We start from the raw sequence: 20,481 nt of genomic DNA, 5'->3' as shown, positions 1-20,481 counted from the left end.
ACTAGCTTGTGCATGATCTATTTCAATTAGTGTGTAATCAGCAGAAATTCTCCTTGATACAGGACAGCATTCTCATTCAATTGAAAATCTTCGAATGGAACAGGGTCACTTTGTTTACTCAAGTGACATGCAGGAAATAAACCTGGGACACTGAAGATATTCATCCATTCAACATTCACTCAGTCAGCAGATTCAAGGCAATCAGCATCGACTAATTTCCACAGGTTCTAGGGTGGGAAATCTGCCAGTGAAATAAACATCTGGTGAAGAGTGGCTTGCAGATTATTTAACCATTTCTTTTAAAATTATTCACCCCATTTCAAATGAAGATCGTTTTTTAAAGGAATGTGAGCCAAGACCGCAGAGAAACAACTGCAACTGCAGTTTAGCTAAATGGCCGTGCAGATGAACTAACCCAGCATGGTGCAGATTGAGACAACAGAGACGACCAATGCTGGAATCTGGAGCAAAGAACAAAGGCCAGTGTAACTCAGCAAATCAAGCAGCAACAGTGGAGGCAAAGAAATGGTCGACATTTCAGTTCAAGACCATGCAACAGTCACAACTCGAAGCACCAATCATTTATTTGCCTCCACAGATGGTGCTTGACCCACTGAGTTCTTCCAGCAGTTTGTTTTATAGTGGAAATTGATCCTGGAATTCTCATATTCAATCCAACAGTTGTTCACCAGCTTAATGATATTAACGAGGTATATTTTATAACTTGAATCATTTCAATTTAGCAAAGACTGGTACAAAAACTTATAAATGTCACGTTAACAAAATTATTAACTGGAATGTCCTGGATTAAATGGTCATCTAAGCTTTACTGACAAACTCAGGGATCTTCCTCTTCACTGATCTGGTTAGACACTGCTGGACCACGGAGTAGAGTTTCTGGCAACCTTCGACACAAGCTTTGATCGCTTCCACTGACGTCTGTTCCTCCCACTCTCCTTTTGACACAAGCCCTGAGATCTGGTTAAGAGTGGGTAGCAGTGCTACAGTCATGCTGCCGTTATCCACACCTTTGGAGCTGGCTGCGTTGAACTCCTCAAGCGCAGTCGGGTCTAAGAGGGAGGTAGCACCACACTGCCTTAAGGAGCAGCCCACAACAACGTCAAACATCTCAATGCCTGCTTCTGCCAGTGCCATGGAGGCACAGGTCAGTGCAGCTGCCAGGGTGGAGCCGTCATTCTCCAGAACTATAACATACACGTCAATCTGGGACCTGGGATACTTATGGAGGCAGACAGCAGGCTGCAAACTCTGCTCCATGATCGACGAGTACTCCTTCTCCAGGTTGCCCTGAATCCAAGCAGCTCTTTTCTTGCAGGAGAAAGGGGCAAATCTGGAAAAAAACAAATTAGCAAAGAATTGTCAATATTGGAAAATCTTTCCACTGTTATGATTATAAAGTTAGATTAATACAGTACAGAAGCAGGCCCTTCAGCCCAACTTGTCCATGTTGACAAAAGGTCCCATCTAAGCTAGTCCTATATATCTGTGTTTGGCACAATCCCCATCAATCATTTCTATCCATCCACCTGTCCACATGTTATTTAAATGTTGCTATTGTACCTGCCTCAATTACTTCCTCTGGCAACTCACTCTATATACCTACTAGAGAATAGCTGGATAGATTGATGGAATAGTCGCAAAGCCCCAATGCAAATTGGAGGAACAGCGGCTCATATTTCACTTGGGCTGCTTACAGCCCAGCAGTATGAATATTGACTTCTCTAACTTAAAGTAGCCCTTGCTTTCCCTCTCTCTCCATCTCTGCCCCATTCTAGTTCTCCGACCAATCTGACTGTGCTCCTGAATAAATGTTACTTTGTATGCTTCCTTGTCATCTTCCACTGGCTAACAATGATCTATTCTACATTTTCTTTTATTCTCATCCCCTTTGATATCTGATTTCCCTCTCCCCTGATACTCAGTCTGAAGAAGGTGCGGCCACGGTGGTGCAGCGGTAGAATTGCTGCCTTACTGCAAGTGCAGCACAGGAGACCCAGGTTGGATCCTGACTACGGGTGCTGTCTGTACGGAGTTTGCACGTTCACCCCGTGACCTGTGTGGGTTTTCTCCGAAATCTTCAGTTTCCTCCCACACTCCAAAGACGTACAGGTTTGCAGGTTTGTAATTGGCTTGGTAAATGTAAAAATTGTCCCTAGTCGGTGTAGGATAGCGATAGCAGGGATGCTGCTCGGCATGGACCCGCTGGGCCGAAGGGCCTGTTTCTGCGCTGTATCTCTAAACTAAACTAATAAAAAATAAACTAAAGGGTCTTGACCCGTAAATGTCACCCATTCCTTCTATCCAGAGATGCTGCCTGTCCCACTGTGTTACTCCAGCATTTTGTGTTCCCATTACATCCCAGACACATGATCCAATTCCTTACCCCCCCCCCCACTAATCTCAGTCCTTACCCACGTGAACCCGCTTTACCACCGCCCACGTGACCACCGCTTCTCACCCCCCCCCCACGTGACCCAGTCCATTATCACACGAGACACCCCCCATTCATTTACCCCCACACACGTGACTCCATGCTCCCCCTTTCCGTTACCGCGCATTCCCGGTCACGTGTCTCACCTGAACTCGCAGCCCAGGGCGGCGCCGCTCAGACGTCTCTCCTCTTTGCGCTCGATCTCGCGGGGCCCGTACACAGCGCACAGCACCTTGCTCCGGCCGCACTCGGCGTACACCGAGCCGTCCGCCTGGCTCACCAGCCCAGCCCGGGCGAACACGGGCCTCGGCTCGGCGGCGGAACGCCCGTCCGCCCGCGGCAGCAAGGGCACGGGTTTCGGTTCTGCATCCAACCGGACGAACAACAGCGGAGATTGCGTTTCATCTGGGCCGCGCACCCGTTTGGTGTCCACCGGCATGAGACTGGGAATACAGCTCTGTCAGCAAGGCCGCAGGCAAAGAGGCGGCAGGAGCGGGCAACGCCGGCAGGAGCGACCAATGCCGTGACCTTCGGCTGATGCGCCTCCTGGAGGCGCGGAGGATCAAATGCAAACTGCATCTCTTGTTGATCATTCACCATTTCGGGAGAGGAGGGTATATGATGGGATATTATAGGGTAGGGACAGGTTTGGGGGGGGGGGATAAATGCAAAGTAAGTCACAATAAGTAGCTGCATGCGCCGACGATGGATGCCACGGTGTTCTGCTCCTTGCTGTTTTGTATGTCTTTTGTGAAAACTCTACAAAGATTACTTTCGAGAGGTACTCATTAACATCGGACATACAGTACCTCCAACCATCGTTCCAGATTTCTCTCACTCGCTGGAGTATTTGGGCATATGTGTTCAAGATGGAGGAGGACGCCTGCCACAAGGGCACACCACACCAGAGCATATAGGGTGATTTCACGAAAGATCACTGGAGCGTAGATCCACACCCACGTGACCGAAAATTTGAAGTGGAGTACATGCTATACTTCCGGTACATGTTAGTGAATGGGAAAACACGCACTTTCACACCCGTTAAAAACATCGAAAACGGCCAGTTTTTGAGCTGCAATTTACTGTGCCAGTCAGGGTGACCGTGAGGCACAGCTACCTAAATTTACAGTCCAAAAAAAAAGATAGAAACTAAGGTAAATTCAAGAAGGAGCTGAAAAATCCAGCGGAAGTGATCAGCGGACATTTGTCGTGGTGATTTAAAGATCCAAAATATTGGGAATTATCGCGTTTGCTCGCTGCATTTCATCAAAAGTAAGGCATTATTGACTTTTTTATCTTTATTCATTTGTTATATGAAAAGCTTTAAAAGTGAAAAATCCGTCAGTAAAATTGCAAAATCGCCCACGGTTCTCAGGTGGGTTTTAACATGCAAAATGAAAACGCTTCTGAAGCCACATTTACCATTTAAATAATCGTAAACTATCAATGCGTTTTGAAATAAATTTTCCTCAGATGCAAGCTAAGGAATGGGATAATTGTCAGCTGTTAGTTGGACAAAATTTACGATTATTTAAATGGTAAATGTAGCTTCAGAAGCGTTTTCATTTTGCATGTTAAAACCCACCTGAGAACCATGGGCGATTTTGCAATTTTACTGACGGATTTTTCACTTTTAAAACTTTTCATATAACAAATGAATAAAGATAAAAAAAAGTCAATAATGCCTTACTTTTGAAATGCAGCGAGCAAACGCGATAATTCCCGATATTTTGGATCTTTAAATCTCCATGACAAATGTCCGCTGACCACTTCCACTGGATTTGCACCTTCAGCTCCCTCTTGAATTTACCTTAGTTTCTATCTTTTTTTTGGACTGTAAATTTAGGTAGCTGTGCCTCACGGTCACCCCGACTGGCACAGTAAATTGCAGCTCAAAAACTGGCTGTTTCCGATGTTTTTAACGGGTGTGAAAGTGCGTGTTTTCCCATTCACTAACATGTACCGGAAGTATAGCATGTACTCCACTTCAAATTTTCGGTCACGTGGGTGCGGATCTACGCTCCAGTGACCTTTCATGAAATAACCCTATTCCTGGCAAACGTATATTCAATAACAAAGTGGACGAGCTGCAGCTCCTGCGCTAGACTAACAAGGACTTCTCTCGAGCCGCTGCCCTGGGCTTCACCGAGACCTAGTTTTGTGAGGTGGCTGGCTTCCAACTTCACAGAGGAGTCCGCAAAGTGGAGGCAGCGGGGAAATCATGAGGCTTAGAATATGCTTCTATAGGGAGGTTGCACGGCAGTCGAAGTCACAACCCATGACCCATACTGTTGCAGGTACACAAAAATGCTGGAGAAACTCAGCGGGTGCAGCAGCATCTATGGAGCGAAGGAAATAGGTAATGTTTCGGGCCAAAACCCTTCTTCACACCCTTCCAGCATCTGCAGTTCCTGCTTGAACATCCATACTGTTGCCACTGGAGTACACTCGGTGAGCCCGTCTTCCGTCCCAGCTGACTGGTTCCACACTCGCGGACCCCGGGCCGCCTGTCCCCGCGGCCGGGGGGGTCAGGGCAGGATTGGGGTGCCGATGCACCGCAGTGAGTGACTCTGGGTGGGCGGAGAGACCAGACTGTCACCAACTCTGCTGCAGCTGACGGGGATATTGCCAGGTTTTCATACCTGTGTGTCCGCTTGCCCAGAGCCGTGGCCCCGCTCCACCCAGCCCCGTGCATGGGTGCTGCCGACCCACAGCCCGTGACAGTGCAGACCACAGGGGGAGACGGGGCGGCCGTGGCCGGATAGCGCTGACCCCGGGGGAAGAGTAGGGGCTGTCCCGAGGGATGCGCTCCTTCGGCAGCTTACACCTTGGTGCTCAGGTTCAGAGAAAAGATAGAGCATTTGGTTCAGAGCGCTCAGTCATACTCCACAATTATTTACAGCTCAAAAATTGACCATTTCGGCAGTTTTTAACAGGTAAGAAAGTATGCGTTTCGTTTGTTAACAGTGTATGTGGGAGGCTGCCATGTCCTCCAGAAGGATTGAGCTACGCCCTTTGACCCAAAGACCTTACGTGCAAATTTTTTGGGGGGACTTTAACAAAGCTAACCTTAGCCGTGACCTTTCAAAGTACAGACTTCATGTTACCTGCCCCACAAGAGGGGAGAGAACACTTGACCAGTTACACGTCAATCAAGAATGCATATCGCTATGTTCCCCGCGGGTCTGGGTCTCTTTGATCATTGTCTATTTCACCTTATTTTGACCTACAGGCAGAAACTAAAATCTGCTAAGCATGTGGTCAGAACATTGTGACCTCTGGACCCTCACCAGAGCCAGCACATCTCACAAGTTTGTGGTAAAGATTCAGTGGTCACAAATCTGCCTGGGGATGTAAAGGGAAGAATGATACAAACCAGAGAATAGTTGAAATGAGTAAGATATATTCTAAATGTATACTTAAATTTATTCATTAATCAAAAACTTGCTTAACAATTGCATATGGTTTACGACAGTTTAAACGAGTCATTTGGGAGCTTGCAGAATTCCTTTGCAGTGATTCTGGTTAAGCACTTTAAAACATTTCAAAGTAAATTCTTTATCACAAGGATTAATTACAATCAACACCTATTCTGAAGCTAAGAATAATTAGCTCAGACATGACATAAAAGTTTAGTTTATGATTGCATTTTTGTTTACTTTGTGAATAATACTAAGTAGAAGGCTATGGTTTCAAGCCACCCACTCAAGCCCACATTTGTGCCGAATATGATGCCTAGCTGAGCTGAACTGATCTCATCTGCCTGCACATAATCCATAACTCTCAATTCCCTGCACTTCCATGTGCCTATCTAAAAACCTCAAACACCACTATCGTATACTATCTACTTCCACCAGCACCACCATTGGCAATGCATTCCAGGATCCGCATATCACCATTAAACTCCCCCCACCCCCCCACCTTATGCCCTCTAGTGTTCGACATTTCCACCTTGGAGGAAAAGTGTTCTGACTGTCTATGCCTCTCATAATTTTATTAGAGGTTGGTTCACTTGGAGGTTATATTTTGATGAGACATTAAACAGTCAGGTGCATGCCCAAGGTCTCATTACACTATTTCAGAAAGTTGAATAGGTATTTGCTGACTATTTCAGAACAAACCTGGCCATTATCACATTGTTAATGAACAAATGGTACCTGTGTGCAAACTAGTAGCCACATTTCTCATATTCCAACAAGTAACGCACAGAGGGTGCTGTGAGATCACAGAAGGAGCTATAATAGTTTGTCTTTATTTTCAGCAAATTACAGCCATTTTTTAAAAAGAGCAGCATTTGTGGCCAGTTCCTTTATTTAAACTTAATTAATAGCAGACATTTCAACACAAAAGGTTTGACAAAGGTGATTAGTTACTTAAAAGCCATTTAATAAATTTTCTAGACATTCCTTTTTCTTTATATCATTTGGCAGCGTTGTTATGTCAGCTATCAGGGAGTGGAACATTTTGCCGTCATGGAAGCAGGATCCAACTCCTACACCTCTTTCAAGTGTTATTTAGGATATTTGTCAGTTTTTGAGGTCTCCTATTTTAAGTTTAGCAAATTCAGTTGCCAGCTTCAGTGCTTTATCAAGATCGTTGATATTTTTCCCCGTGGCTTGAGCAGACATGTCTTTTCCTCCTCCTCTTCCGTCCATTAATTCCAAGATGTGACCAACCCACTCACTGGCTTTCAAACCCCTGCTTACAGTTTCCTGAAAGTTTACAAACAGAAGGGAAAATTAACTTGTCAGTGAATTTGTGTGGCTTTACACAATGTAGAATAGTGCTTGGACATTCAGGCAAAGGCTCAGTTCTGAGTATCAGACCGTGCAGAGAAGGGACGATACTCGCCTATGCCAACTTGGGTATCTCACCTGGGACAAGTAGGTTGGGTGTACCAGATGCCTCCTCATGGTTATGGATGATCACCACTCAGAAATGTGCAGGACAAATACAGGCAAGATTGAGCTTGAATGTGATGTACTTAATCGTGGAACAGGGTGCAGAAACTTGCTGGCTGGTCTCATTGGATCATTATTAGAGATTTCAGAATGGACTTGTACCAATTCATAACCCCCAACAGCTTTCACTTCAAACCATGAAATAGCAAGAAAATAGGCCCCTTGGCCCAACTCCTCTATGCTGACCTAAACAATGTGGCTTAACTGTCATCTTTTGGTACTATAATCCTCTAGAATGCACATTTTCTGACAATTGAGCTATTGTGTCTTGTCGGCATCCATATATACCATAGATTTGATTTTTATTCAGTTCTGAAAACTGAAATCTTAGAAAGATTGAAATCACATACTTTACATTGAACTATCAACAGGTTACCTGGGGTACTTGGCACAAGCACGTGATTGTTCCTGTATCCCTATCTACAGCAAACAACATTGCTGCAGACTGTGGAGAGTGAGACTTGAACAGTTTTAGAGATTCGTTCAGCGCCTGGGGAAAACAACACATGGTCAGGTCCAGTACTGTCCAAAAATTAAATACAGCCGGCACTGTTCATAATGTTATTCTCACCTTTGCTGGCGCCCCTGGTTCCATTTCCATTACGACCAAAGGCTGGTTTCGATTAGTGTCTATGAACTGTTTGGTTTTCTCACGTACCTGTCAATGGAATCAACAATAATATTATTCTGTTATTTTGTACAAAGCTAATCCAGACAGGTTCACTTTGGCAAAACATTGCCAATAGAAGTAGTATGCATTAAAGGATTCCAAGAGAAATTGAGGCAAATTTTTCTGCACTGTTCCTACACCCTCCAAATGTCACAGAATGCTTCCCGTCCTGCCAAATTGACAAATAAAGCAAACCCACACTCAAAATCTAGCAAACAACAAACAGGATGAAGGAAGGGTTTAGTAAGTTTTTGATGAAATTGGCTCAGAGAATGTTAGGGTGTAATAGGATTGTTTACATTCATCATCACAGATCTTTTCACAGGAAGAACATACAGCTTCAACGAGATGCTCATAATGCCCTGTGTTTAAATGAAAGCCCAAACAGTTACTACGAGAATTTGAACAGATCAACGGGAAATCCTTTATCCAAATTAGAGTGGATATCTAAAATAAATCAGTAAGATATGAAAATGCAAGTATAAGTAGGCAATACTTTGCTGCATGACTGGAAAGGAGGACTGATAAGTGGGGTTGATCTGTGAAAGAGGGTTAAAGTTTCTAATCCTGAAGTTTACTTATGCTTCAATTGGATTTGCTTCATCATTTGAAATAGGCAAATCAATTGTTCTCAGCCATACCATGGAAATGGAGATGATAGGTGATCTGCCAAGCATCACAAAGATTCAAGTGCAGATTAATTGAGGTCACCCTCCCAAGACAGGATAATGAATACCAGTGAACTCACCAATACAGACTATAAAATGTTGTTCATCCAAAGCAAAGGCCAATGACCCAACTGAGATTTATGAGTAAAAACAAAGAGCATCTATTTTCTTAAATATAACACCAAAAGTCTTGGGGTGAATGTTATCTTCATTAAAGCAGTACATCATTACCAACAAATAATTTATTACCTTCTTTAGCAACTCTGCTTTACTAGCTCTGTCCAAGTCATCCATAATTTTCTTCAAGGACTTCAGCTTGTCTCTCAGTTCATCCTTCTGCCATTGGGGAATAACTGCAATGCCTATCATCTGGAACAGAACAAGTAAAACAATTAGACTTAATATTGCAAGGAACATAGAACAGTAAAGCACATAAATAGGCCCTTTGGCCCACAATATCCATACCAGACATGATGCTATATTAAACCAACTTCATTTGTTAGCACATTAATCCATATCACTCCACTCCCTGCATACTATGTGACTATCTACAATGCCAACATCATTTCTACCTCCACAACCATCCTGCCACATTGCATTTCAGGTAACCACCACGCTAAAAAAAACTTGCTCTAAACATCTTTTTTTTTGTAATCTTGTCCCTCTCACCTTAAAGCAATGCCCTCTAGTCTTTGATAATAAAAGACTCTTGACTCGACTTGCCATTTTCACCTTGGATGGGGGGGGGGGGGGGGGGGGGGGGGGGGGGGGGGGGAGAAAGGTTCTGTCTGTCTATCCTATCAATGTCACATAATTTTATTTCAGGTCTCGCTTCAGCCTCCGACTCCAGAGAAAACAATCCAAGTTTGTCCAATCTCCTTATACCCTCCAGTGTAGGCAGCATTTGGCTAACTTACACCCTCTCCAAAACCTCCACATCCTGTAATTGGGCAACCAGAAATAACTGCACACATTACTCCAAATGTGGCCAAACCAATGTTCTATAAAGCTGCAGCATGACTTTCTGACTCTAAACTCAATTCCCTGACTGATAAATGCCATATGCCATTTACACCACTCTATATAATTGTGTTGCCAATTTCAGGGCGCTATGGACTGATATGGGCTTCTCGCTTCTGATGCAAGGTCATTGTCCCCAATACTGACCACTTTTCTGCAAATGCTGTCTGACCTACTGAATATTTCCAGCATTTTCTTTTAGATTTGCAGCATCTGCAGGGTTTTGCTTTATTGCAGCCTATGTTTGATCCTGTACTGTAACCCCAAATGATCACATTTATCTTTGCCAACCACTGATATCTATCATCTCACCACATCTTTTCACAAGTTGTTGGGCTGCTCTATACCTCTAATTCCAGTCATGTGTGGGCAAAATAAACTGTTTTCATAATTAACCATCTTCCCCTTCAACACTTATATATTGCATCACAAATGCAAATATTGTTGAAATATCAGTGACATTTTTGAATTACAATAGAATCAAAGTGCTGGAAACACTCAGCAGGTCAGGCGGCATCTGTGGCAAGAGAAATAATGGTAACATTTGGGTTTCTGTTTGTACAGACGCTGCCTGACATGTTGAGTGTTTCAATTTTGATTTATTTCAGATTTCTAGCATTATTAATGTTTTTCTTTTTCCTTCCGAGGGCTAAGTTTTAGTTCTTATCTCCACCATTTGACCAAAACTGATTACACAGAGTAAGAGTTCTCTCAATCTGGAAGCTAGTTGACTTCCAGTTTTGGCATGTTGCTTTACCCATTCAATTCTTGTTTACTCCATGATCCCATGTGGTGCTGGATTTGTTAAAGCTGCATGCTGATTCAAGTCATCTTTATTGCAATATTCTATAACATAGATTAATGGTAATGACACAAAATAATTTTATGCATCAAAGCTGAAACAAATACTCCAAACGATAGGCAAGACCATCAGCAACTTCTGCCTAATCCATGAAGATTCCATAGATCAACTATACCCACGGAGTGCAGGGGTTATCTCCAGCTATCCTGCGCAGGGAGCAATTTCACTGTTACGATAATATGATACTGTTGTTACTGAAAATATGATAACACATGTTTTCAACAATACAATTTAAAAAAATCTGTTCAGAACTCTATATTTGAATAATTTAAAAATTAAAAGGAATGTTTGATACGACTTTTTAGATTTACCTCTGTAAGGTCAGCAATCTCTTTCTGGGTCTCCTTACTGGGAGAGATTTGGACTTGGACCTTTGACTGCAGTGCAACAAGAGACTTTTGAAGGGCATCTGCCTTTCTTAGTGCCTACAAAAGATAATGAAATTATCTTACAACTCCAAACATCTGAACTGGTACAAGTGCATTGACTGATAGCAAACTGGCATGTAGGACCAGAGCAACGGCACAAGAAGGGAGAGGAGAGACAGTGAGAGGTGGGAGGAGAGAAAGGGGACAGAAACAGACTGAACACCTGCACAGTCACAGCATTTTTGTTTCCCACGGGGGGGGGGGGGGGGGGTCAAGGAGGAAAGGAACAAGGTAAGCGAGACCATTCATGAGAGCATGTAAAAACACTGGGAGAGTCAGCACAAGATGCAAAGGACATAGAGAAGAGTGGCATGCAAGAAATAGCATGAGATACAGGCAGCATGGAATCAGAATTCTGAATGTTTTACAAAACATACACAAGAAACAGCCAATATAGTGTCACATATAAAAAAAGACTGCTTGAACCTTGTGTCTTATCCCAAGGTGGAACATATAGTACTTCAAACATCTTTGTCCTCTGACTTGTAATTCTGGGAAGAACAGTATCCCACTAGTACTTTCAGGAATTGGCATTCTACAACTGATCACTGATAAACACGGTCCTCAACTCACTAAAGGAGTACATTTTCCAGCAGAAGTTTGATCATGAGCAAGTGCAAAGCCCAAATGTATCACTGTAAGTGCTCCAACTAGGAGATTAATACTGAGCCAATTAACTGATTGGAATGACTCATTATTAGTATTACACCAGTACATTTAAAACTAGGCTACCACAAAAATGATCAATATGCGAGTTCGGTATTCCTTGTCATATCACAAGTGAAAAACACTCTCGGCAGCCGTGCCACGGTATGGACATAGACTTGCGCCTCATCTGCAGCCAGGATCGATCCCGGGTCTCCGGCGCTGCAATTGTTGCCGAACCGCCACTGGACCATCCCTGTTCCCTCCCGAGTGCCAGAGACGTCGGGAGCCAGATGGGAGCGGCTCCCACAGGCAGCGCTAAATCCAACTCAACTCTGCCTGTTAACCTACCAGCCCTGCCTGGACTTATAGGAACGACGGCCCAGGCTTACAGCCAGCGCGGAGAAGCAGGGCTAAATCCAGCTCAACTCTGCCTGTGTCGCCATCCCCTCCCGAGTGCCGCCCCATCCGTAGTTGGGAGTCGGACAGGAACGCAGATGAGGTGCAGGTCTATGTCCAAATCCCATGATTCCTTGTGTTTTTCGGAATTCCGAACTCGCTGATTGGACTTAAAGTGAGAGTTTATGTTATAAAAAGCAAAAGCAAGTTTAAAAACAATTTTAAGAAATTGGTCAGATGAAACAAAAGAATCTAAAAATCCAATCACAATCTCTGGTAATAAAAAGTTGTTAAACTCAGCCATCAACCTTCTGAGCTTCTGATCCTGTCACTGCAACTATTCTCCTGATGCCTTTTGCAATAGCTTCTTCTGATACAATCACAAAAGGACAAGCATGGGCAGAGTTCTGCAGATGCCTAGAATAAAACAGATATAATTACCACAACATGCAACTCCAGAAAAAAAAGTCACTTTATTGAATCAGAATTGCTGAAGGCAGAAGTGTCACAATAACTGTCATTCAACAAAATGGTATTACATTCAGTGGTCTGAAAGACATGTGGAACTATTCTTTGGAATAGCCAATATCTATAATGTTGATTCTAGTGCTAACTTTTGTAATGTAATATTTGAAGAGTATACATGGTAAAAAAACAAAAGGATGCCCAGAAATGAGGCTAAAGATCTTAGTGATGTTTCACTGATGAGCGAGTGGCAGTAATTTGAGGGGGATGCCAATAAGCTATTGTTCAGAATTAAAAAAAACTATTTTTAATATCACTTAGCAAGATTAAGGAGGTATTAGAGAAAGATAGGCACAAAATACTGGAGTAACTCAGCAAGTCACACAGCATCTCTGGAGAAAATAGATAGGTGCCATTTCAGATTGGGACCCTTCGGGATCAATCTGACGAAGGCTCCCGACCCGAAACGTCACCTATCCAATTTACAATTACATTAGGATAAAGTAGTCCAGGAGCAATGGGGCCCCTTTATAACCGGTAATAATGATTCTGTAAATGAACAACTGGCAGATATTCATTTTATGTTAGTATTTACAACAAAGGGATAATAAATACTGAATCAAGGCTGATGGTTCACCAAAATTAACAACGGAGCAAAGTAAAGAAATAACGGTGCAGAAGCAAGATAATGATTATGACCAGATAGGTGACTTCCATCAGATTTTAGAGCGAGTGAGAAAGGTTTGAATTTTGGAGAACCAGTTATTAAAAGATATTTATGCTGTAAAGGGCGGCACAGAGGCAGCTGCCACCTCACAGTGCCAGAGACCCAGGTTCAATCCTGACTTTGGGTACCGCCTGCGCTGGAGTTTGCACTTTCTCCCTGTGACCACGTGGGTTTCCTCTGACACCCAAAGACGTGCAGGTTTGCAGGGGAATTGTCCTCTAAAATCTGCCCGAGTGTAGAGAGTGGATGAGAAAGTGGGATAACATAGAACTAGTGTGAATGGGTAATCCATGGACTCAGTGGACCAAAGGGCTTGTCTCCACGCTATATCTCTAAACTAAACTGGACATTAACGACCAAAATAATGGGATGGAAAGCTGCATCGGCATATAGATAAGCAACACTAATCAAAGCAAATTGCATGGATCTTTACAATTGCAATGCATTCCTAAATTATTAATAGATTAATTGATGAGCAACACATGAAAATAGATTTCAATGTCAGGAAATGCAAATTTAGCCTCTGATTCGCAATTGAAAATCTTCTGTTCTATACCAAGCAATGAAAAGCTTTGAACAGTGGTGATTCAAAGAGACTTGGGGTTAATGCAAACAGACTGGAAAAGTCATGGACAGGCACAGAATCAGACAGCATACATAGCGGGTAGAAGCTGGATACAATGAAATGTGGGTTTACTGGATTTCAATGTTTAAACTGCAAGTAGAAATTACATAAACCAGGGCTGAATTACATGAAATTTAGATTCATTCAATTGACATTTTCAATGCATGGGATAATTTGTGATATTACCAAAAGTTATTGCTGAGACGATAAGGGTTATTGCTGAGTCTAATAAAGGATCTTAACCCGAAACGACACCTATTCCTTTTCTCCAGAGATGCTGCCTGACCTGCTGAATTTGTGTCTATCTATTATTGCTGAGATATCTGCTTTTCTTGATAAATTTGAATGATTGTATTAAAAGGACATTATTAAAACAAAAGATCAGTTAATGCTCACTTACAAGTTCAAAGGGCTAAATGGCTTAGTCCCGTCCTTATGTTGCCACCGGTATATATTCATTAATAAGTTAATTCTCTCTCTATTCCCTTTTTGCTTGAGTATGCTTCCGGTAATATTTTACACGCTTCACTCAACTGGCAATTATCAATGAGGCATCATTTTATTTTAAAAAACTTGAACAGTTCTCTTATTCTCAGAGCTGTGTGTAACCCCCGTTTTCAAATTCAGGTAACACACTTACGTTCCGCCACAAAATTCCACTGAAGTGACCGAGCCTGCTGGTCCTGATGGGTCCGCTAGCATATCCTCCACAGGAATCCCCACAGACACCACTCGTACTGGGTCAGGATACGTCTCATCAAATACAGCGCGGAGGCCCTGAATAGCTTTAGCTTCAGCAAGGGGAGTATCCTTGGCATAGATTGGCTGGAAGAAAATACTTAGTTGTTACAAATCCTATCTACTTGTATTTCGTTTCATGTGCTGCTTGTGTAGTTTCAGAATAAAGAAAAACTATTTTATGCACATAAAGGAAGCTCCAAGTGTATTTCTATTTTCAATCCTGAAAACAAGTTTGATTAGCCATTCCAGATATATCTCACTCATCCAGCATTTGACTTCTTCTCATGATGCTTCAGATGGCTCAGATTTTTTCACCACCTCTAGACCAATATTGATTTTCACCGGCCTTTACCTCCCTCTTCCGGATGCCACCACTGTCACTAATAATTTCATCCCTTTCAGTCCTTACACTCGCACCAACCTTCCCTTTCATTTTCTCCTGCCCCATTCCCCATTTATTTGCAACCTCAAACCTATTTATTTTCTGATGTTGGAATTTAGTGGGATTTGGAATAGGTTCTGTGGGTTAGACATTGTTTAGTAGGAGGTCCCCAAGTTTCCTACAGTAATTAGATTCGCTTTTCAGGCTTGGGATAATACATGGACGGTTCTTTCCAACTCACACTAGGTATGTTGCAAAACGTACCTGAAGGTCGCTGAAAATCTGTCCCAGCCCGTGTACGCGATTTTGGCGCCGTTTAGAGGGGGGCGGGTTTAAAACGCGATTTTCCCTGGGCTGTTCAAATCGAGGTTTTTCAGCCTAGTTAATTATTAATGAAAAATCGCTGGAAGATTCCGTTGCTTTATTTAATTGTTATAGTAGGTTAAAAATTAACCTCTAAACCCATGACCTCCGACAACGGGCCAGATCTCATACAGGGGAAAACGGAAGGTAGGCTGTTTATTTTTACGTTAAAAAGGGCTTCTTAAGATCCCTTTATACAAAGTTTAATGTTGCGAGTAGCTAATTTGGGGCCCATTAAATCCCGCAGTATTTTTCTGGGCATTTGAGGGCACAAATCTACCGCAATGTGAACGTTCTAAACCAGCGCGTTCACAGGATCCCACTGGAAAGCTGATTTAAATGGACATTAATTTACAGCAATTGAACACTAAATTCCTTCCATTTGGTCTATAAATTAATGTAAATGAGATTTTAAAATCATGTTTTATTGTGAATTATTTGTGAATATTATTTGGACACTTAGGCTATTTAAAAATGTTAATCATTTATTAAGAAATGGATAGATGTTTAGATCTAGTAATTGAAGTTTGGAATTAGCTACAATTGGATAACTAACTAATTATATGCTTTAATTTCAGGTCATCCAAGTAAGATTATTTTATATTTGTTTCAGAATGCTTCAAGCTATGATAACTGAAAATTTCATTCAGTTCTCTTAATTTTTAAGAAAGTTATGGGCTTTTGACTGTCCACGATCACAGCTTTTTTGTTATGTCCATAGAAAATCAATAGGGAACAAGATGCTAATTTCAGAGTATGAAAATGGCCATAACTTTTTAAATACTTGAGATATGAAAGTGAATTAGGTGTCAAATTAAACTTCTTTTTATGCTTTATCTGATGAGATAAATTGCAGACTTGATTTTTAAAATCTCAAAATGTTGTAACATTGCTACTCACTCTACTCTGTCCACTTTCCTGCACATTTGTACTCCTACTCCCACTGGTGTGCTATTCCTCATGTTAGTTATTCTATGGCCTCACTTAACAAAGCTAATAGTGCTTAATAACTGGTATAATGTGCAACTGAAATAACTCATATCCATTTGATATGGGGCCTGTACACTAAGATAGTAAACCCCTCCACCCCATATAACTGCATTTGCAATAAAGCTATTACTGCAACTTCAAGAAAATATTAGACTGGTCTCCCACCTCTGAAAATAACATGGGAACAACTCATTAAAACCAACATACTTTCACACAGGTGCAGTCACTCCATGGTTCAAGTCATTACTGCTCACATGACTGTACCTGATTCACAGAAACAAATCTAGAGCAAAACTAAGCAATTTGGAATCAACCCCACGGAGACCTTTTCCCCCACTGTCACACCCATTTCCTAATTTGAACACAGGAAATAAGTGAACTACTACCTGGGGATTCAAGATTGCCTCACTTTGCAATATGACCATGGCTGATCATCTCTTAATTCATAGATCTTTCCCTCAGGAAGTGGAGACTTCAATGTGAATTCTTCAATTTCAGGTAGAAACTCTCCCCATTTCTCATCTGCCTAATTTCCATCCCTACCCCATGCATGCCATTTTCTCACCCCGGCCTCATCACCTATTTCGTTCCAGCCATTCCATCTGCTCATCACTCTGGGTCACACAATTTCTTCCCACCCCTTCCTGTTCCTTCACTACCTCTGGTCCTAGATTTCACTCTCCCTGGTTCTACATTTCACTCCCCTTTCTCATTTCCCCCTTGTTTCTTCTCTACCTCCTGCCTTGGTTACTTACCTCCACTTTTCTCTTAACCAATCTGATTTGTCTGCCAATCAACCCCTCCTCACCTGGATCCACCCGTTATTTGCCATGTGTTGCCCCACTTCCTTTCCTCATCTCTTTCTTCCAGCTTCCCTCTCAACCCTAAACCTCATCTCGTCCATTTCCCTCCATGGATGCTGTCTGACCTGTCGTGTGTCTCCAGCAGTTTGGACTTTACCTTGGCATCCTGAATCATCTTGTTTGTTATCTCTTCACATTGTTTGATCTCCTGCGTGCTCATAGCTCCTTTGGCTGTGAAATCGAAACGCAGTCTGTCTGGTGCCACAAGAGAGCCTCGCTGGTCAGCCTCACCCAGCACCAATCGCAGAGCAAAGTTCATCATGTGCGTGCTGGTGTGGTTGCTCATGACAGTTCGCCTCTTGGCCTGGTGCAAAAGAAAGCATTTTGATGATAAGGTTCATCCAAATATTATCATGTCACAGTTCACACCCCTAACTACACAAAAAGACTAATAAAGTGTTGAACTTGAAATATACATCAAATTATGAGATTTTAAAACCAAAAGCAAAATAATGCCAATATTGGAAATCTGAAATTCAAAACAAAAACGAAGTTGTTCAGCAAGCCAGGCCAACACAGTGGCACAACTGGTAGAGCTGCTGCCTCACAGCTCCAGCGACCAGAGTTTGATCTTGACCTCTGATGCTGTCTGTGGGGAGTTTGCACATGTAGGAAGGAACTCCAGAAGCTGGTTTAAACTGAAGATAGTCTGAAGAAGGGTCTCGACCCGAAATGTCACCTAATCTCTTTCTCCAGAGATGCTGTCTGACCTACTGAGTTACTCCAGATTTTTGTGTCTATCTTTGGGAGTTTACCCTTCTCCAGGTGCCCCGGTTTCCTACCAGATCACAAAGACTTGCAGGTGTGTAGGTTGAATGACCTCTGTAAAGTGTTTCAAGAGTGTAAGGAATGGATGTCAAAGTGGGATAACATAGAACTAGTGTGAATGGACTCAGTGGGCCAAGGGGCCATGTTCCATGTTATATCTCTAAACTAAAAATAATCTGGGAAGACAATGAAACAGTTAATATTTGAGGTTAGTGACCTTTCATCAAAGGTAGGGTAGAGATGGACAATGCCCTTGGTATGAAGACAAAACTATGCCGCATAAGCACTGTAAAGTGACAATTCCACCAGTGAGTTTGTGGGTAGATGCATCTTCAGCAGATAGATCGGTGAGGGCAACATCATATAAAAGTGACAAGCAACTCAATGTTACCCTTGGAGTGAATGGTGATATTTGCTTTCCCCGGCATAAAAGAGACATTGCAAGTGTACAGTATAGGAAAGAGGAAGTAGAAATCTCTGGCTTACTGAAGAACAAGTAGCAAGTAGTAAAAAAAAGTTAGATGCCACATCCCAGTAACCGCATGGGAAGTGGCTGTGAGCATATGATTTTAAACCCCATCAAAAAGGTATTACCTCATCAATGAATAGATGAACTTTATCTCCCACTTTCAGTTGTCCATAAACCGTTCCGATGTGTAGGATATAACCGCCTCGTACCTGTACGTTTTTCACTGTGAACTCAGTTTTCTGCAAAGAAATGAGTATAACCGAATTTAGGATAACTTTAGGTTCAAATGACTATCATCATGAATGCAAAGTAAAATTAGAAAGGTTGCACATAGAAGATTTCATGGTGTCAAACACCATGAAATTGGCATTGACGGTGCAGTGCAGTGTTATCGAACACAACAAACAGTTTGTGCACTTCAGTATGGATCCAATGCATCAAAAATCACATCTAATTCCCAATCAAGGTTCAAACATGGATTACGGACTAGGTCACAGCAGCAGGAGGTGATCAAATTATTGGGCAAAAACACCAATAATTCATGTCCTTAAGATAAACTTATCCTTAGGCCCCCTTCGGTCATGGCTGACCATGGGTGTCTCCAGGGTGCTATTCCCTATATGGAGGACCCTGTGCGTGATTTAGTTTAACGTGGGAAGACTGGTGCATAGACAGCCAACCCACGTCCTTGACAGATCTGGGTCAGGATCCAGTGGCATGGAGTCCAAGACGACCGGAGACCCTTTTTTGCTGCAGCCTTCATCCGCCTTCCCAGCCGTTGTGACGCTCCCCTAAGGTCAGCCATCGTTCTCTGCCTGTTCCACCGTTGAGATCTTAGTTGGATTGCTCTTTGTCAGAGACCTCACCGCCATGGGTGGCCCTACCAGGAGCATAGCTCCAGATGGCATCGCTCTCAGGATCTCAGGTCCACACAAGCTTCTCCACCACGACAAGGTGACAATCCACGGGGATAAACAAGGTGAGAGAAAAGAGTTAAAAGGTAAAATTACAAGTTCAATTCTCTCATTATCCATATCACTACCTAGCTGTGGCTGCCTTCAACAGCAAAGGGCTGTTGATGGGGAAAACAGATTCCAGCTCCTAAGTCTTAACAGCGCGTGCGACTCCTGAACTTTAATGGATAGAATCAAACTAGGATACTCCCCAAAACTATTTAGATAGTCCTACTCTTGATCAACGGCATGCAATGCATCAGGTTTACATCCATCACTCATCCTCCAGTTTACCACATGATAGTGAGTCTACATGAATTTAAGGATAAAAGGACTAGGTCACCACTATTCAAAGGAGCATGGAAAATAAAATTGTTCAGTTTGAGGTGGGGCAGAGATATTTCAGCTACCCAGGAGAACTTAATCTTATCTCTCTAAATGTGGAAACGTGAAAATTCCTTACATCTTCACTGTTGTCATCCTCCTTTATCAAGTAACCTTCGTCATAAATCTGTCCACCTTGCTCAGCGTAGAAGCACGTGGCATCCAGCAGCACACCACAATCCTGACCTGTATTCACCTCCTCCACAAACATTTTTTCCCTGCGGATTGCTTTCACCGTGGCCTCGACAGACTCAAATGCTGCAGAGAAAGTCAGGACCTGTTAGCCAGTCACAGCAACAGTACGGAATAACAAACATCAGTTAAATACAGACACGCTATCAATTTCCATTAAATGCTGTATCCTCCATTGAAATAATTGCAACGCAATCGGACGATATGGTGACGCAGCAGTAGCGTTGCTGCCTTACTGCGCCAAAGACACGGGTTCGATTCTGACTACGGGTGCCGACTATATGGAATTTATACGTTCTCCCCATGACCTGCATGTGTTTTCTCCGGGTACTCCGGTTTCCTCCAACACTCCAAAGACGTAGAGGTTTGAAGGCTAATTGGCTCGGTGAAATTGTAAATTGTCCCTAGTGTGTAGGATAATGTTAGTGTATGAGGATCACGGGTCAGCGCCATC

The 20,481-nt window shown here is 42.7% G+C and overlaps 2 protein-coding genes across 3 annotated transcripts in view; both read right to left on the bottom strand.

Annotated features, from left to right (window-relative positions):
- Window positions 1-271: 271 nt before the first annotated feature.
- exosc6 (exosome component 6) lies at window positions 272-2,974 on the bottom strand. The gene is made up of 2 exons (XM_055648720.1): window positions 2,599-2,974; window positions 272-1,351 (listed from the first exon to the last, which is right to left on the bottom strand). The coding sequence occupies exons 1-2, from the start codon at window positions 2,889-2,891 to the stop codon at window positions 820-822; spliced, it is 825 nt and encodes a 274-aa protein (XP_055504695.1). The 5' UTR covers window positions 2,892-2,974; the 3' UTR covers window positions 272-819.
- A 3,710-nt stretch (window positions 2,975-6,684) lies between these two features.
- aars1 (alanyl-tRNA synthetase 1) overlaps window positions 6,685-20,481 on the bottom strand; it is a 39,978-nt gene continuing 26,181 nt past the window's right edge. For both annotated transcript variants that reach the window (XM_055648714.1, XM_055648715.1), the window contains exons 12-21: window positions 19,915-20,093; window positions 18,624-18,737; window positions 17,359-17,565; window positions 14,563-14,747; window positions 12,414-12,522; window positions 10,945-11,058; window positions 9,001-9,120; window positions 7,985-8,071; window positions 7,790-7,903; window positions 6,685-7,164 (exon numbers count right to left, since the gene is read on the bottom strand). In XM_055648714.1, the coding sequence (XP_055504689.1) occupies window positions 6,979-7,164; window positions 7,790-7,903; window positions 7,985-8,071; window positions 9,001-9,120; window positions 10,945-11,058; window positions 12,414-12,522; window positions 14,563-14,747; window positions 17,359-17,565; window positions 18,624-18,737; window positions 19,915-20,093 (1,415 nt within the window). In that variant the 3' untranslated portion in view covers window positions 6,685-6,978. The remainder of the gene's footprint in view (window positions 7,165-7,789; window positions 7,904-7,984; window positions 8,072-9,000; window positions 9,121-10,944; window positions 11,059-12,413; window positions 12,523-14,562; window positions 14,748-17,358; window positions 17,566-18,623; window positions 18,738-19,914; window positions 20,094-20,481) is intronic.

This window comes from Leucoraja erinacea, chromosome 17 (assembly GCF_028641065.1).
Source record: "Leucoraja erinacea ecotype New England chromosome 17, Leri_hhj_1, whole genome shotgun sequence".
In the NCBI taxonomy this organism is placed as follows: Eukaryota; Metazoa; Chordata; class Chondrichthyes; order Rajiformes; family Rajidae; genus Leucoraja; species Leucoraja erinaceus.
This window is presented reverse-complemented; position numbering and strand designations above follow the sequence as displayed.

What these genes read in the sequence shown, in the direction of transcription:
- exosc6 (XM_055648720.1), bottom strand. Translation starts at nt 2,891, where the DNA reads ATGCCGGTGGACACCAAACGGGTGCGCGGCCCAGATGAAACGCAATCT. An exon ending in GCCCTGGGCTGCGAGTTCAG is followed by an intron (nt 1,352 to 2,598) that starts GTGAGACACGTG and finishes GTTTTTTTCCAG; the next exon opens with ATTTGCCCCTTTCTCCTGCA.